Source organism: Nematostella vectensis, chromosome 1, assembly GCF_932526225.1.
Source record: "Nematostella vectensis chromosome 1, jaNemVect1.1, whole genome shotgun sequence".
Taxonomy (NCBI): Eukaryota; Metazoa; Cnidaria; class Anthozoa; order Actiniaria; family Edwardsiidae; genus Nematostella; species Nematostella vectensis.
This window is the reverse complement of record NC_064034.1, coordinates 15,199,848-15,219,114: the sequence shown is the minus strand read 5'-3', so window position 1 is coordinate 15,219,114 and position 19,267 is coordinate 15,199,848. Positions and strand designations below refer to the sequence as shown.

The window sequence follows — 19,267 nt, the reverse complement described above, 5'->3', positions numbered from 1 at the left end:
ACAAGTATGTTAGCATTGAACAACAAGTATGTTAGCATGGAACAACAAGTATGTTAACATTGGACAACAAGTATGTTAGCAATGAATAACAAGTATGTTAGCATGGAACAACAAGTATGTTAGCATGGAACAACAAGTATGTTAGCAATGAATAACAAGTATGTTAGCATGGAACAACAAGTATGTTAGCATGGGACAACAAGTATGTTAGCATGGGACAACAAGTATGTTAGCATGGAATAACAAGTATGTTAGCATGGAACAACAAGTATGTTAGCATGGAACAACAAGTATGTTAGCATGGAACAACAAGTATGTTAGCATAAGACAACAAGTATGTAAGCATGGAACAACAAGTATGTCAGCATGAAACAACAAGTATGTTAGCAATGAATAACAAGTATGTTAGCATGGAACAACAAGTATGTTAGCATGGAACAACAAGTATGTTAGCAATGAATAACAAGTATGTTAGCATGGAACAACAAGTATGTTAGCATGGGACAAGAAGTATGTTAGCATGGAACAACAAGTATGTTAGCATGGGACAACAAGTATGTTAGCATGAGACAACAAGTATGTAAGCATGGAACAAGTATGTTAGCATGGGAAAACAGGTATGTTAGCATGAGACAACAAGTATGTTAGCATGGGAAAATAAGTATGTTAGCATGGAACAACAAGTATGTTAGCATGGAACAACAAGTATGTTAGCATGGGACAACAAGTATGTTAGCATGGAACAACAGGTATGTTAGCATGGAACAACAAGTATGTTAGCATGAGACAACAGGTATGTTAGCAGGAGACAACAAGTATGTTAGCATGGGACAACAAGTATGTTAGCATGGGACAACAAGTATGTTAGCATGGAACAACAAGTATGTTAGCATGGGACAACAAGTATGTTAGCAATGAATAACAAGTATGTTAGCATGGAACAACAAGTATGTTAGCATGGAACAACAGGTATGTTAGCATGGAACAACAAGTATGTTAGCATGGAACAACAGGTATCTTAGCATGAGACAACAAGTATGTTAGCATGAGACAACAAGTATGTTAGCATGGAACAACAAGTATGTTAGCATGGAACAACAAGTATGTTAGCAATGAATAACAAGTATGTTAGCATGGAACAACAAGTATGTTAGCATGGAACAACAAGTATGTTAGCATGGAACAACAAGTATGTTAGCATGAGACAACAAGTATGTTAGCATGGGACAACAAGTATGTTAGCATGGGACAACAAGTATGTTAGCATGAGACAACAAGTATGTTAGCATGGGACAACAAGTATGTTAGCATGGGACAACAAGTATGTTAGCATGGAACAACAAGTATGTTAGCATGGGACAACAAGTATGTTAGCAATGAATAACAAGTATGTTAGCATGGAACAACAAGTATGTTAGCATGAGACAACAAGTATGTTAGCATGAGACAACAAGTATGTTAGCATGGAACAACAAGTATGTTAGCATGGAACAACAAGTATGTTAGCAATGAATAACAAGTATGTTAGCATGGAACAACAAGTATGTTAGCATGGAACAACAAGTATGTTAGCATGGAACAACAAGTATGTTAGCATGGAACAACAAGTATGTTAGCATGGAACAACAAGTATGTTAGCATGGAACAACAAGTATGTTAGCATGGAACAACAAGTATGTTAGCATGGGACCACAAGTATGTTAGCATGCAACTAGGGCATCAACATTGCCCAAGGATTTCCTGAAAGAGGTGTATGGACATAGTTGTCATGAAAATGGGGCAAAGGCTGGCGGTTCTGATTTCACAACTATTTGTGAGGCCATGAGGGGTGCACACCTCTCACCTGTGGCAAAAGCTATAAATGAAACCAACCATCAAACAAACCCAGAAATAGGGTGGCACAAAGCTGCCTGACAGAAGTATTTTTTTTCCTCCTCCATAGTTTTTATGCCAGCCATGGTTTCAAGAACAAGACTGACCTGGAACCGGTGCACTTCGTTGAGAAGCTCGAGTCTCTTGGAGAGAACAAAGTTGACTCGACCATACCTAAAGAATTGAAAGGCAATACAATAACATGGTTATCATTAACAGCAGGAGCAGTAACAATGACTAATATTAGCCCCATTATAACCAACAGCATCATGTTCCATCACCAACATCGTCAATGTCATCATCAACTGTTATTGTCATTAAGATCATCAGCAACTAAGATTTTCATGCATGCTGATTGATTTTTCATTTCCACTGTTGCGTGGTGCTACTGTATGTAATGGAAGTGTACTGCTACTCTATGTTCTGTCGGGGGGGGGGGGGGGGGGGGAAACTTCGAGAAAAACAGAGGTGCTAGACAGCAAAAGGGAGACACTAAGGGAGTGGTCAACAACAACTCTTACCCCTAAGAGATAGCACATTGGGTGTGCTCGAAGGGATTTTTAACTCTGTGAGATAGCATTATTTTTTAACGCTCGTTTTAATTGGCTGACGGATCCTGTATTGTTATGTTACTGACAAAAAAGTCGAAAGTATTAACCGATCAGTTGACCTGTGGTTTACTGTAAAATACGTTTCGAGCGATTGGGCCACCATTTAGCGAGAAACACTAAAAGATAGCAGAATCGGAGAAATCCTCCCCCCCCTGGCATGAAAACCCCTAAAAGATAGCAGAATCGGAAACATCCTAAAACACAGAGAGATAGTAAGATCTTTATACCCTAAAAGATAGGACGAGCACCCCCGTCTACTTTTCTGGAGAGTCCCAACCACCCCCCCTCCCGGGAAGTTCTGCTAGGGTATGTGATGGTAGCATGTTGCTACTGTATGTAATGGAAGCATACTGCTACTATATGTTCTGCTACTGTATGTGATGGTAGCGTGTTGCTACTATGTGTGATGGTAGCGTGTTGCTACTGTATGTGATGGTAGCGTGTTGCTACTGTATGTGATGGTAGCGTGTTGCTACTGTGTGTGATGGTAGCGTGTTGCTACTGTATGTGATGGTAGCGTGTTGCTACTGTGTGTGATGGTAGCGTGTTGCTACTGTGTGTGATGGTAGCATGTTGCTACTGTATGTGATGGTAGCGTGTTGCTACTGTGTGTGATGGTAGCGTGTTGCTACTGTGTGTGATGGTAGCATGTTGCTACTGTGTGTGATGGTAGCGTGTTGCTACTGTATGTGATGGTAGCGTGATGTTACTGTATGTGATGGTAGCGTGTTGCTACTGTATGTGATGGTAGCGTGTTGCTACTGTATGTGATGGTAGCGTGTTGCTACTGTATGTGATGGTAGCTGTTGCTACTGTACATGATGGTAGCATGTTGCTACTGTATGTGATGGTAGCGTGTTGCTACTGTATGTGATGGTAGCTGTTGCTACTGTATGTGATGGTAGCGTGTTGCTACTGTACGTGATGGTAGCGTGATGTTACTGTATGTGATGGTAGCATGTTGCTACTGTATGTGATGGTAGCGTGTTGCTACTGTATGTGATGGTAGCGTGTTGCTACTGTATGTGATGGTAGCGTGTTGTTACTGTATGTGATGGTAGCGTGTTGCTACTGTATGTGATGGTAGCGTGTTGCTACTGTATGTGATGGTAGCGTGTTGCTACTGTATGTGATGGTAGCGTGTTGCTACTGTATGTGATGGTAGCGTGTTGCTACTGTATGTGATGGTAGCATGTTGCTACTGTATGTGATGGTAGCGTGTTGCTACTGTGTGTGATGGTATTATGCTGCTACTGTATGCGATAGAAGCGTGCAGATACTTTATATAATGTGACCGTGGCATGTTGCTACTGTACTTGATGGTAGAATACAAGTACTGTGTGTGATGTAGCTAGCTGCTAATGTTTGTGATGTATGCCACTCCAGTACACAATAACCATGACCTTACGTCACTGTGTGTTCTATGGGGGGCAATATAATATAGGAGGTTTGTATCGACAGGGGAAAACCCTTGATGACACCTGCCTTCTTATCCCTCCATATACATCAATAAAGGGAATACTTGTAAAAACTTTGATGTTCGAGACTAGAAGCTACTGTGTGCTAAATCGATAAGGAATGCATTAAGACTTTATTCCATGTACGATCCACATGCTGGTCATTTTAGTGGGAAGAATGGTATTAAAGAATGTCGGTCACCTTCTCCTTTGTTATTGTTTATATTTGAAAATACAGCAATTCAAGGTTTATTTGCAATTAAAATTCAAAATAACCTTCCATGATTGAAAATGGATACTTTCAAAGGTATTTGATTGAAAGTTTCTAAGTTACTTGCTTAAATTAGCCAATGGAAATGGATTCTTTGTGTGACTCGGCATTGAGCGGGAGCATAAAATGGCGGCGTGATTGGCCTACATTAATTTGTGAACAAATGCAAATCACTGATTACCTCAAAATGCGGAAAAGTCACACGAAACCTAGCCCTATGATGCAGTGAGTATTACCCAAGCAGTAGATCAGTCTTTAAACAGTGGGCATTCATCACCTGCTAAAGTCCTTCTCAGTCTCTAGTGTCTCCTCGCCATGACCAAGACGAAGCAGATGACGCTCATCAACGTCAAGTGCCATAATTTTCTCAAATAATTGATTCAAAGCCTGTAAGCCAAACAAGCCGGAGCTGCAGTAAACTTGTAACACTAACAAACTCGTAACACTAACAAACGTGTAACACTAACAAACTTGTAACACTAACAAACTTGTAACACTAACAAACTTGTAACACCAACAAACTTGTAACACCAACAAACTTGTAACACTAACAAACTTGTAACACCAACAAACTTGTAACACCAACAAACTTGTAACACTAACAAACTTGTAACACTAACAAACTTGTAACACTAACAAACTTGTAACACTAACAAACTTGTAACACCAACAAACTTGTAACACCAACAAACTCGTAACACTGACAAACTCGTAACACTCACAAACTTGTAACACCAACAAACTTGTAACACCAACAAACTTGTAACACCAACAAACTTGTAACACCAACAAACTTGTAACACTAACAAACTTGTAACACCAACAAACTTGTAACACCAACAAACTTGTAACACCAACAAACTTGTAACACCAACAAACTTGTAACACTAACAAACTTGTAACACTAACAAACTTGTAACACTAACAAACTTGTAACACTAACAAACTTGTAACACTAACAAACTTGTAACACTAACAAACTTGTAACACCAACAAACTTGTAACACCAACAAACTTGTAACACCAACAAACTTGTAACACCAACAAACTTGTAACACCAACAAACTTGTAACACTAACAAACTTGTAACACTAACAAACTTGTAACACCAACAAACTTGTAACACCAACAAACTTGTAACACTAACAAACTTGTAACACTAACAAACTTGTAACACTAACAAACTTGTAACACCAACAAACTTGTAACACCAACAAACTTGTAACACCAAAAAACTTGTAACACCAAAAAACTTGTAACACTAACAAACTTGTAACACTAACAAACTTGTAACACTAACAAACTTGTAACACTAACAAACTTGTAACACTAACAAACTTGTAACACTAACAAACTTGTAACACTAACAAACTTGTAACACAACCAAACTTGTAACACCAACAAACTTGTAACACCAACAAACTTGTAACACTAACAAACTTGTAACACCAACAAACTTGTAACACTAACAAACTTGTAACACTAACAAACTTGTAACACTAACAAACTTGTAACACCAACAAACTTGTAACACCAACAAACTTGTAACACCAAAAAACTTGTAACACCAAAAAACTTGTAACACCAAAAAACTTGTAACACTCACAAACTTGTAACACCAACAAACTTGTAACACCAACAAACTTGTAACACCAACAAACTTGTAACACTAACAAACTTGTAACACTAACAAACTTGTAACACAACCAAACTTGTAACACCAACAAACTTGTAACACCAACAAACTTGTAACACTAACAAACTTGTAACACCAACAAACTTGTAACACCAACAAACTTGTAACACTAACAAACTTGTAACACTAACAAACTTGTAACACTAACAAACTTGTAACACTAACAAACTTGTAACACTAACAAACTTGTAACACCAACAAACTTGTAACACCAACAAACTCGTAACACTGACAAACTCGTAACACTCACAAACTTGTAACACCAACAAACTTGTAACACCAACAAACTTGTAACACCAACAAACTTGTAACACTAACAAACTTGTAACACTAACAAACTTGTAACACCAACAAACTTGTAACACCAACAAACTTGTAACACCAACAAACTTGTAACACTAACAAACTTGTAACACTAACAAACTTGTAACACTAACAAACTTGTAACACTAACAAACTTGTAACACTAACAAACTTGTAACACTAACAAACTTGTAACACTAACAAACTTGTAACACCAACAAACTTGTAACACCAACAAACTTGTAACACCAACAAACTTGTAACACCAACAAACTTGTAACACCAACAAACTTGTAACACCAACAAACTTGTAACACTAACAAACTTGTAACACTAACAAACTTGTAACACCAACAAACTTGTAACACCAACAAACTTGTAACACTAACAAACTTGTAACACTAACAAACTTGTAACACTAACAAACTTGTAACACCAACAAACTTGTAACACCAACAAACTTGTAACACCAAAAAACTTGTAACACTAACAAACTTGTAACACTAACAAACTTGTAACACTAACAAACTTGTAACACTAACAAACTTGTAACACTAACAAACTTGTAACACTAACAAACTTGTAACACAACCAAACTTGTAACACAACCAAACTTGTAACACCAACAAACTTGTAACACTAACAAACTTGTAACACTAACAAACTTGTAACACTAACAAACTTGTAACACTAACAAACTTGTAACACTAACAAACTTGTAACACTAACAAACTTGTAACACTAACAAACTTGTAACACCAACAAACTTGTAACACTAACAAAGCCTTTAAACTAAAAAATAGACACACAGCAATAACCCTATAACACTTACAGAACACTAAAACATATACACCTATTTCAAATAATATAGCACTGGAGAATCCATGTGTCGTAACCCGCGGTGGTTCATGAGTAACGAATAAATGGCTGAATCCTGATCTCTGAAAGTCATGTGACGTTCACAGGCGCATAAACAAGAATGTTAAAGCTTTCCAGACCTGTATATATAAATATAAGCGCCTGCACCCGCGAACGGGTATAACACAGTTTGTATTTAACTGTTCTCCGCCCTTTTACGGCGAGCTTCCCTTTGTTTTAAATATGTTTCATATCTTCTTTTGTCGTATGACGTGCAGATGTTATTTGTGATCGCCCTCCATTCCTTTCTATTATGTACATGATAGTTCCACACTTCAAGGACGCATCCAATTTTGAGGTCTTTTTTCAAAGTGTCCTTGAATCTTAGTTTAGGACGACCAACTGGGCGAGACCCGTGTTCTAGCTCCGAAAATAACAGCTGCTTAGGCACTCTGTCATTTTATTGTTCTCTTGACATACTAAGGGAAAATGGTAATCTGGCTGGAACCATTCTACACCAGAGACCAGGGTAGAAAAACCTATAAAAGCATCGAAAGTTGGCTAGCAAGCCTAACCATGTGCCCACCTGATTAGAATGTGTCACCAGCAATGTTCTCTGCTCAGGGAAGTTGTGGTAGATGTTGGATATGATTTGTACAGCAACATCCGTCTTACCAGTCCCAGGAGGACCTACGACCTAAATGAGAACACATTACGTCTTAACTTAAAGCAGCATTGTCACCAGTTTACTTCATTGACTTACATCTATTTAACAGGCCATCAGTTCAAAAATTATCAGTCACATCCTCAAAGAGACTTCAAATAGACACATACTGTTTTTAAAATTTTGAAATTTTTTTTTTTGCGTTTTCTGTTTAAAATCATCAGAGATTGTTGCGTAATCCACCAGAAGAATAAACTGGTGACATTGCCGCTATAAATCTGTACAGTTTAACTTAATGAACTGAATTTTTGTGTAATAAAGCTAAAGTTTTTACTCGATCATATTTTAAAGTTTGTATTCAATCATATTTAGCTCTTACATTTCTATCAGCTTAAACCTAGCAAGATGATAAAAAGGTGCAGCTTTTTGAACTGTATAAACAAAAAATTAAAAGAAATGCTTATAAAATCCACCTCCCCTCCCCTTTAGCACTAACAAGTTACTTTCCCATCATTGATAAACGAAAGATTGATACAGATCTAATTCTTGGAGTTTCGATAACCTAGCTTGTTTTTTTTGTTTAATTCAGTACTCAAAATAACAAAAGAGACAGGTGTTGATAAAACGGAGGTTTGCTTTTTTAAAATAAGCGTCCCACTTCCAGCAAGCTCTCATTTTTGTATAAGTGCTCCCCCCCCCCCCCCACAACTACAAAAATTATGATAAGCACCTTGGGTGCTAAAACAAACATTTATGGTATACATACCATGGTGAGTCCGGGCTGCATGCCTGCACGTATCGCCTCCACTTGAGTAGGGGTGAACGGCACTGCATTCCTACACAATAAATTTTGAATAAACTGCTTGGTTCTCCAGAAGTTTTTGCTACTTTTTGTGCAGGAAAAAATCATAAAGTTACTTACTTTTTGGGCTGGTTGAATGGATATGGTCCTCTGTTAGGTACGACAAAAGGTTCCACAATCACCTCTTTGCTGGCCTCTTTGGGGTTTTGCTGATTTAGCCTGCGCTTCCTGCTTGCTGGGGCTTCTGGGAAGGTGACTCTGGACAAACCCAACCAACAAACATGAATCAAGAATGTGCCATTATTAAAATCATTAATTATTAATACATAATCATTACCGTTGTATAGAAATGTGATTTTTTAGATATTGTGTAAAAGATGCAGTTCTTTTTGAGAATTGACCTGAATTCTTTACAAGAGGTATAACTGTTATCTATAGATTAGCATTGGGAGTTGATGATTAATTTTTTAAGAATTTTGCAAATTTACTTTAAGAAATTCCAATCTACAAACTACATTATGAATTCTGTCTATAAAAAGCAGGCAATCTATTTGATCGATTGCTTTGCACAATCTATTTGATTAGAAAACACCTTGGATGTAATATAGTTAAACTTTTGACACAGGAAATGGTTAGGTGGAATTTCTGACAAGAGTTCACAGAATCACCAAACTCACATTTAACAGCCGCATAAACAAAGAGACAAGAATGTGCAGTAAGAATAGCTAGGGACTAAAGCTTAAACAAGTCAATGAAAATGTGTCTGTTAGTTCTTACCTGAAGGGCGGAACCTGAAGAGACTTGTCCTCTGTGGTACACTTAAATAAAAGTAATAGAGGTTGTACTCACAGATTTATCCAATGTTTATTTATCAATATTATTTCTTATATTTTAGAGAAAGGTGGAAGATTACACCAAAAAAAATAACATAATAAATTGTGATTTAAAAAAAAAGATTCAATCAAAATCAAATTTTCTGCAAACACGTATGTATTTCCTCTTGGGAAGTAAAAGACCCTCAAAATGTGCAAAGTCTGCATATATTTTAGGTCACACCGTGTTCGGGTACCCAGGATTAGCTGGGGGGGGGGGGGGGGGGGGGTGGGGGTGCGCATTCATAGGTATCATATGGAAAAAGCATAGTATTGGAAGATTCCTTAATAAGGACCACATTTTGTCCGCCAAGGTACGCCCCCTGAGTACCCGCCTTCAGAATACAGGAGAAGAAGAGTTGACTCTTAAAAGCCAAGCATCCCCAACTACATATTTCATTGCACATTCACCACACTACATGAAAGTTAAATCAAATCAGCAATCAGCAGTATTACAAACTGGTTACCTGGCAAAGAGCCACAATAAATAATACACAATTTGTGTTAGGGAAGATAAAACTTACCTTAACTGTGTACTGGGGAAAGCTTTCCTTCAAGTGATCAAAATTCAGGAATGTGTCGTTGAAATTCAACGTCTTGATCAGATTGGGCATTCTAAATGAAATTTTTAAGATTCATTGTTAAAAAGATATATGTACTCATTAAACATAACAAAAGCATAGGGCTGCCTAACAAGTAGCACATTCAGAGTAACTATAATATGCATGATCAATTTTAAAATGGCCTTTTTTGGAATAGTTAGCAGCAAGCCATACTGAACTTATACTGTATGTTACTTATACTATGTACTTACTGAAAGTAGTTTGATTCACAGATACATGCTTCAAGGCACATGTTATTTATATTATCTACTTACTGTATTCTAATTCACACATGTACATGTACTCACTGGCTGTATTCTTATTAACTGATCATACATGTTCCAAGGCATGTGTTTTGTACTTACTGGCTTTAATCTAATTCACAGATCATACATGTTCCAAGGCATGTGTTATGTACTTACTGGCTGTATTCTAATTTACTGATCATACATGTTCCAAGGCATGTGTTTTGTACTTACTGGCTTTAATCTAATTCACAGATCATACATGTTCCAAGGCATGTGTTATGTACTTACTGGCTGTAATCTAATTCACAGATCATACAAGTTCCAAGGCATGTGTTATGTACTTACTGGCTGTAATCTAATTCACAGATCATACAAGTTCCAAGGCATGTGTTATGTACTTACTGGCTTTAATCTAATTCACAGATCATACATGTTCCAAGGCATGTGTTATGTACTTACTGGCTGTATTCTAATTTACTGATCATACAAGTTCCAAGGCATGTGTTATGTACTTACTGGCTGTAATCTAATTCACAGATCATACATGTTCCAAGGCATGTGTTTTGTAATTACTGGCTGTAATCTAATTCACAGATCATACAAGTTCCAAGGCATGTGTTTTGTACTTACTGGCTTTAATCTAATTCACAGATCATACATGTTCCAAGGCATGTGTTATGTAGTTACTGGCTGTAATCTAATTCACAGATCATACAAGTTCCAAGGCATGTGTTTTGTACTTACTGGCTTTAATCTAATTCACAGATCATACATGTTCCAAGGCATGTGTTATGTACTTACTGGCTGTAATCTAATTCACAGATCATACAAGTTCCAAGGCATGTGTTATGTACTTACTGGCTTTAATCTAATTCACAGATCATACATGTTCCAAGGCATGTGTTATGTACTTACTGGCTGTAATCTAATTCACAGATCATACAAGTTCCAAGGCATGTGTTATGTACTTACTGACTGTAGTGGGCTGCACCTGGATTGTCATATCCAAGGAAGATGTCATGCAGCCAGTCTGGGACAATGCACTCTGCATTCATCAGGTCCCGAATCGTTTCCAGTACGGCCTATAATGACAAGCAAGTCGGACATCAGGCTAGCAATTATGATTGTTATTCTACTAGTGTTCTACCATACGCTTGTGGAACTGTAGATAGATATGCAAGCATAGTTGGCTTTTACAGTACAGCAATGCAATCACTGTATTCAAAATAATTCAAGTAATGCTTGAAGTATGGTCCAGAGTGGTTAGGGTTGGTTCCCGGGTTGGTTGTAAGTTAAGGGAATTGAATGCCCAGGGGCCGGTTGCACAAAGCTTGGATAAGTCCCATCCATCAGTTAAATCCTTATCCAGCAGATAAAAGTTATTGGAGTGTCGTGATTTGGTTGCAAAAAGCCCGAAATAAAAGAATCCAGTGGATAAAGTTATCCTAATGATAGAGGTTGGATAAAATCACTAAAATAAAACCACTGAATAAAAATGAAGAAAAAAAATGCCGTCTTGCTTTCTAATTTATTTTTAGAATTTAAATTAATTCTAGAAACAGTGCAAGTTGAAACACATGCAAACGACGAATTTTACAGTTGGTAAAAATTCACAATGAGCTATGAATTTACATGCAGCTCTGACAGGACTGGAATCAATCTCTATTTCCCGCTGTGCAGAGAAATATGACTCCCAAAGAGAGGAAGAAGCTAAACACTATCCCCTTTGATCATTCGGTGATTTACATGCACTTTGCCACGAAAAACTGTTTGGTTTCTGGCTCTTCCTGAAGCTCTTGCTAAGGCCGCCACTTTGTTTGAAGGAAAAACAGCGGGCTTTGCTTATTTACCATGGAAACAGGAAGCCATTTAGTGGTAATGATGGATGTTCAGCAGATAGTTATCCAGCTTTCTATCCAAGCTTTGTGCAACGCTATTTTGTCTACCGGATAACTAATACGGTGGGTAGCTCCAATCTAACTTATCCAGGCTTTGTGCAACTGGCCCCAGATGGATACCACAAATACGGCCAGTGAATAACCTTGTAATTGGGACCCTTCCTTATTTGAAGGTTATACTCTTCCTTGATTAAAATATCTATCTCATTCTAAAATATCTATCTCAGGCTAAAATTGTGCAAAAAAGCATCAAAAGTTACCTTGAAGTTATTTTCTTTTGGTTTCCGTCTCATCAAGATATTAAACGTCTCGTATGTGTCCTGTGAATTCAAAGGCATCTTTTAAGATGTTGTCCCAACCCACTGCAATCATAATGGTAGGAACCAGGGGACAAGAGCTGTCAGGGGCGGCTCCAGGATTTCCAAAAAGGGTTCCCGAAGCAAGGGTTTCAAGGAAAGGGGGCCAGATTCTATGGATTTCCTTACATTAATTTAAAGCAAAATATCTGAAAATAGGGGGGGGGGGAGGGCAGGACCCTTTTGGCCCAACCCTAGATCTGCCCCTGGCTGTGGCATGTTGTGAGCCAATAAAAGAAAGTTTTTCTCACCTCTGCACCCTGTACAGTTGCAGCCATGTCTTGCTGGTACTGGTTTGTGTCGAGCCATACCCGGTACGTGCGATTGTCAGTCTTGAACTCAGGCTTTGGGTCTGGACCTGTGATATTACAGTAGTTTACACAAGTCTGCATAAATAAGTCCCTGAATCATTCATAGTGATGACGTTGACACCTAGAATAACGAGATCAAATTCTATTCCTCCTCATGCACCCATCAATGTTAAGCCGGTGAGGAAAGGGGGGGGCGGGAGTGTAGCAAGGGGTGGGGATTTTGTCAGTTTAAATAGCCCATAGATAGGGATTTTGATGTTTAAAGATTTTTGAGAGATTTTTTGAACTCCTTATTTCCTGGGGTAGGGATCTTTTGAATATTTATTTATTATAATTATTCTGCAGGATACGAACAGATGCTTGATTGCTTCTTAACTTTATATGTTATTCTCAAATGTGAGAATGTCTGCAGACCCGATGTTTCAGTGTTTTACACTCCTCAGTGCAACAATAAAAAGAAATCGCTTGTTATACAGTTCATGCTATCTCTATATCTCTCCTGCCATACGCCTTTGACAAGCGATAATTGATCATAATAATATGGCCGCGGTAAGAAATTTCTCAAGACTTGGCTCCAAAATTTGGCCCAAGGGTAGGGAATTTTACTGAAAAAATCGCAAAAATGTCAAATCCCCACCCCTTATGCACCCCCCCCCCCCCCCACACACACACACTGGCTTAACATTGATAGGTGCATTTTTGCAATGGGATAGAGAAATTATTTCTATAGTAGCGAATGCACTTAGAGACTTTTTCAATTCTGAATCCAATTCCTTTGTTATCTGCTGCCATTGTCCACTTTGCTGTTGTCCTTGCTTGCGTTCTCTCTGATAAATTTCAGCTATTTTCCACCAAACCAACTTTCACTGTCAATTAAGACGACTTACTACATTACCAGAAGTTCAACACCTCTTAGCTTTGTGCTTTTGAAACCCGGGCACATTGCACTGATTTGTAGATATAAATGCACTACATTACCAAGGAAGGATGAAAGTTCATATATTCTGAAATGTTTTGAAGGTAGGGCGTGGTCTCTCCAAGATATGACGTCACCCTACCTAATCTAATACCAATAATGCTGCTTCCAGATCGCAAGTTTCAATGAAATAAATCCATGGAGCATGAAGATACTATTGTTTTCCAATTGCGGGGTGATTTTGAACAAATTTCACATGTTGAGCGATTTTGAGAAAATGAACAATGTTGATTTTAGAGGGTTTAATGTATACAATATTAACCCGTATTATTTAGACCACAACAACTTCGTCCAAGGAGGCATCAATTCTTAGAATATAGGTATCCAGCAAAATACTAGACAAGCCGGTTGTCGAATTTACCTCCCTGGAGGAGGTTGTGGTGGTCTAAATAATACGGGTTAATATTGTATACATTAAACCTAAAAAATCAACATCGCTTGTTTTCTCAAAAACGCTCATGTGAAAATTGTTCAAAATCACCCCGCAATTTAAAAACAATAGTATCTTCCAGCTCCATGGGTTTATTTCATTGAAACTTGCGATCTGGAAGCAGCATTATTGGTATGAGTTTAGGTAGGGTGATGTCATATCTTGGAGAGACCACGTCCTACGCCCTAATTTCAGAGTATATAAACTTTCATCCTTCCTTGGTAATGTAGTGCATTTATATCTACAAATCAGTGCAATGCGCCCGTGCAGCAAAAGCGCAAAGTTGAGAGGTGTCAAACTTCTGGTACTGTAGTAAGTCGCCTTAAGGACACAGGTGTTCGCCCTGAAAATGTCTCTAAGTGTGTTCACTACTTAGAAGCCTGCGAAAATGAGTATTTGTATATTACACAGTATCACATAAAATTAGCATTTGTGGTGCAATGGCCAACTTACCTTCTTCAATAACCTTTCCATTTTCATCTAGCATTCCCTCTATTTCTGCTCCTCTAACATACTCCAGTCCATACTAAAACAGATGCAATAAAATGTAAATATAGTGTTCAAAGGATTTTCAAGGAATGTGCATAGAAATCTGGAAGTAGCAAACAAACCTGTTCTCTGAAAGGCTTGCTGCGATCATATTTGTACCGTGGGGTTGTCTGGACTGGTCTCACCGTTAACAAAAAGACGATGTCATGCTTGCGTAACACTAAACAAGAAACAAATTGGTGCAAAAAAAAACTATCAAAATGAATTCAGCAAAGTCCATTTAAAACTTTGTGGTACACAAGCACTATGATTGTACTTCAGTAATCCATTGATACCTTCCCATTCTGCTTTCACCTCTCCTCTCATGTTCAGATTAATGGTTACATCAGCTCTCACACGTGATGGTCTGTTCTCACCAATATCTGGTTTGGAGACCTAGACAAACAAGAGCACCACACCATTTATACGACATTTTACTCAATATTTAACAATGCTCAAAATCAGGCTGCATATACTATACATAGAAATGCATTTTGTACAAAACGACCACCGATCCTTATCACCATATAACATAACACAAAGAAGAACTACATTTTGCAAATATCACTAGATATTATATTTATCAAAATAAACTCACCTCAACAACACTGAAGTTTTCGATCCTCTATAAGACAGAGAGATTTGTACAGTAATAAAACACTTTCTTATTTATGTACAATAATCTTTACATTTTCACCATGATCATAAAATAAAAAGGCAAAGACAATAATTGTGCAAAACAGGAGTCCTGTGGCCAAACGTAGCAAGTTCAAGGGCTTGATACTTTTCTTGCACATGTTCTGCAACTTCAAATTGTCAGTGTAGACGTGTTGCAATTTTGTGATTTCTGTCGCAGCAATATCGCACAGGTTCCAAACACATTCAAAACTTGATGCAGTGCGTGCACAAGAAAAATCCCAATTACAGATGTGTAAAGCAACCTTTAATATTCTCGTTTCCTACCTGCCCCATTCTTGCCCAGCCACCAAACTCTGTCCCACCTGCCTCATTCTGCCTACAAGCATCAGCAATGAGAAGTAAGACGATGTGATACTGAGGATGTGAACAAGAAAAAAAAAAACCTAGAATTATCTCACCAAGGTTTCATTCTAGCAACAACATCTTCTATATCTTGCCGGATTTCATCTGCATGAATGAGAAAAGCCAATTATCAAAAGTAGATGTGTTCAACAACATTCAATGAGAAAAAAAAGCATGCAAAGAAGAACATTTAAGTTATACAGTATGGGCATGTTTGCCAGTCCGAATTTTTAATAACAAAAACATCATATTGAGTCAGCTTTTGAGGTTTTTATCTTACATGTAGACTCCAATCTGAACAAATTCAGATTTCTCAGCAGGTAGTCGTGAAGAGTAAGGAACTGCAGGTTCAGCTTAGGCAGCGCTAGACAGTCTACAAAATACATGTGCATTGAATGTCAATCAAGAGCAGTATAATATACTCAAGTGAAGAGTTTTCAATAAGGCTTAACACTTGTGAGTAGAGGTTATGATAGTTCCAGTACTGAATCAGGTATCATTCCCTTGAAGTATAAGTTTCATCACTAAATTAGGTACTTTTGTGATAATGATCAGTTTTCATCCGTCATCACTTATAGCACCATTTAGCATGAATACAACCCACTCTGAGCTATGCAGCTCTTCTTATTCCCAGCAAACAATAAAGGAATGCAAATATTATCATTGTGTTTGTTTTTGGTCTTATAATCTGGATACCATACACACATTAAGGTGATGTTACCCACGTTGTTTCCAACGTTTTTTTTTTGTGCAACAAATGACGCCACCATTTTTGGGGTACATGTCACACGGATCGTTTTGCAACATCGTTTGCAACAAAATTCTAGAGCCCAGGCTTTTTGTAAATTTGTTGGATTTGTTGCACACAAAAACGACGACATGATGTTACACGGATCAATTTTTTTCATAATTTGTCATTTTTTGTGGCAAGATTGTGATCCTGATTCAAAATCTTGCAAAACAAAATGTTGCATAAAAAAACGAGGCAGAAGACCATGTTACACGGCAATCGTTTTTTTCATGCAGCATGTTGCACGAAAAAATAATGTTGCAAAACGATGCGTGTAACATCACCTTTATGTAGTACAAAGTCAATGTGTTGAAGTGTGATATCAGTATCATAGTGTTATACTGTATAGGGCCATACGAGATGTGCTATTTGCCCTTTTCCAATCAGGTACTCTCATAACAGTTTAGGGGAGTATTCTAGCTTGTTGTAGTACTATTGATAGTCTTAAGAATTGTGTGAGACTCTGGAATCCTACCTTCTCCAGAATAGAACTCAGTAGGGACAACATTCTCATCCCACAAGATCTAGAACAAGAACAATGAGAGTGAGAAAATTAATTAGAGTATTAAAAGTCATTATACAGGACTAATAACCACGTATACGTAGGACTGATTTCCAAGTCTTTGAATTTCTACAAAATTACCTAAAAAATGTACAATATAATAGAAATCCAATACAATACAATACACTAATACAATAGAAATTGACATACCTTTGACTATGACTGTCAATAAAAATTTAGTTGTTTGATAGACTTTCTTATAATAGCTGATTAAGCGAGGCCTGACCATTTGTCCCCCCTCGCAATTATATTTTCACCAAAACAACTACCTTTACCTGGTGAAAACGCCAGCTACAGACCTGCTAGCATTCTCACTTGATGCCCACTGGACTGTTCTTTAAAGAAGGCCCGCTAGCATCCTTTTCAAATGCAGGCCCGCCACTTGCCCGCTGACTGGCCTCTAAAATTATGCCCGATAAACACCTGCTACCGTGACTTGACGAACGCCTGCTATTTGCCCGTTAGCGTGCTCTCTAAGACATGTCCACTTGCACCCTAGCGTGCCTTTTAAGATATACCTGCTTAACACCCGATAGCATGCCTTGACAAAACCCGCTACTTGCCCGCTAGCGTGCCAATTTAGTAAGGTGAAAGGGGAGACAGCAAAACTTTGAGCCATTTGTGCTGGGAAAAACCGGACTCGGGCGAGCCGGGCCTTTTTAATAACTACTGGGCCTTGACGCTGGACGGGCAAAACTGAAACACATTTTTTTTCAACTCCATTGAGTAAACAACATTACTGTACTTACTATATAGTAAATACATAACAAGGACACACCAAAGGAATAAATTTACTAAAAAAGGGAAAGTACATTGGTACACGGAGTGTGTTGTTTGTCCGTGGCTACGACGAGGACCATCGTGTTCAATTTTTACATTTTCACCGTCATCCTGAGCGGGACTAAGGACGCTTGTGGGTGCGCAGATGGCTAATAAGGCCAATCTGTGCACGGAAAAGCCTGGGGCACTGAGGGCATGGTATTGTTGCAGCTTTGGGATCTTGAGACTTTCTGGCGGCTCTACGCTCCTCTGCGGCAGCTGTCCAATTTGCCTCGCATGCCGCAGCACCGTTGCGAATGACACGGCGCCAACCTTGACGGTTTTGTGCCAGAAGCTCCCACGAGGTGTGATCGATGTTGAATGCTTTCAGCGAGAGTTTTAGGGTGTCTTTAAATCTCTTCTTCTGGCCACCTTTGCAGCGTTTTCCGTGCTGAAGCTCACCAAACAGAAGTTTCTTAGGAAGCCGTTCATCAGGCATACGAGCTACGTGCCCCGCCCAGCGAAGCTGAGACTGTTTCAGGATGGTGTGAATGCTGGGCAGACCTGCACGTGCAAGGACCTCAGTATCCGGGATCTTTTCTTGCCAGCGAACATTGAGAATTTTCCTCAGACAGGTAGTGTGGAAATGGTTAAGCTTCATCGCATGGCGCTTGTAGATAGTCCAGGTTTCAGACCCGTAAAGTAGCATAGGCAGCACAACGGCACGATACACTTTGATCTTTGTATCTGTTCTTATCCCTCTCCTTTTCCAAACGTTCTTACGAAGCCTTCCAAATGCGGCGCTTGCTATGGCGAGTCTGTTGGTAACTTCGTCATCGAGGACAACGTTTCTGGAGAGAGTACTGCCAAGGTAGGTAAATTTGTCAACAGCATTGTACCGTGCTGGGACTGGCTATTACTAAATTATATAATTCAAGTGGCACGTAATTCTGTGACATGCACATGTAGGTTTCCAAAGTCTACGTACAAGGATGTTCAACAACAAATTTTGTGTGTTCTCTCTATTTTTAACAAGTTCGTAATGCCTGCAGCGTAAATGCAGCGTTAATCCATAAATCCATAAAATCCATTTATATGGTGATCAACGGACAGCAGTGAGCTTTCTGGATGCTAGCGAGCATAAAACTAAAAAAAACAGCGGGCTTTATGGGCGGTATCGGGTGTCAAACAGACGGTAGCGGGCCTTGTGGATGCCAATGGGGCTTGTGGATGCCAGCGGGCCTTATGGACGCTAGTGGGCATTAATCGGGCATTATGGGTGCTAGCGGGCATTGAGTGGACTTCAGTAGGCGTTATTTAAACATTAACACCTGGCAGGCCTTTGCGAGACACAAGCGGG

General features: G+C 38.7%; 1 protein-coding gene across 1 annotated transcript in view; it reads right to left on the bottom strand.

The window, feature by feature from the left end:
- LOC5506332 (RNA helicase aquarius) overlaps positions 1 to 19,267 on the bottom strand; it is a 46,343-nt gene that overhangs the window by 18,071 nt on the left and 9,005 nt on the right. Inside the window, exons 19-36 of the mRNA XM_048728864.1 lie at positions 17,062 to 17,110; positions 16,077 to 16,169; positions 15,853 to 15,901; positions 15,719 to 15,770; positions 15,354 to 15,380; positions 15,052 to 15,151; positions 14,839 to 14,936; positions 14,681 to 14,753; positions 12,762 to 12,868; positions 12,415 to 12,474; positions 11,229 to 11,338; positions 9,931 to 10,021; positions 9,312 to 9,352; positions 8,655 to 8,792; positions 8,499 to 8,568; positions 7,655 to 7,765; positions 4,489 to 4,598; positions 1,980 to 2,046 (exon numbers count right to left, since the gene is read on the bottom strand). Of these exons, the coding sequence (XP_048584821.1) occupies positions 1,980 to 2,046; positions 4,489 to 4,598; positions 7,655 to 7,765; positions 8,499 to 8,568; positions 8,655 to 8,792; positions 9,312 to 9,352; positions 9,931 to 10,021; positions 11,229 to 11,338; positions 12,415 to 12,474; positions 12,762 to 12,868; positions 14,681 to 14,753; positions 14,839 to 14,936; positions 15,052 to 15,151; positions 15,354 to 15,380; positions 15,719 to 15,770; positions 15,853 to 15,901; positions 16,077 to 16,169; positions 17,062 to 17,110 (1,446 nt within the window). The remainder of the gene's footprint in view (positions 1 to 1,979; positions 2,047 to 4,488; positions 4,599 to 7,654; positions 7,766 to 8,498; positions 8,569 to 8,654; positions 8,793 to 9,311; positions 9,353 to 9,930; positions 10,022 to 11,228; positions 11,339 to 12,414; positions 12,475 to 12,761; positions 12,869 to 14,680; positions 14,754 to 14,838; positions 14,937 to 15,051; positions 15,152 to 15,353; positions 15,381 to 15,718; positions 15,771 to 15,852; positions 15,902 to 16,076; positions 16,170 to 17,061; positions 17,111 to 19,267) is intronic.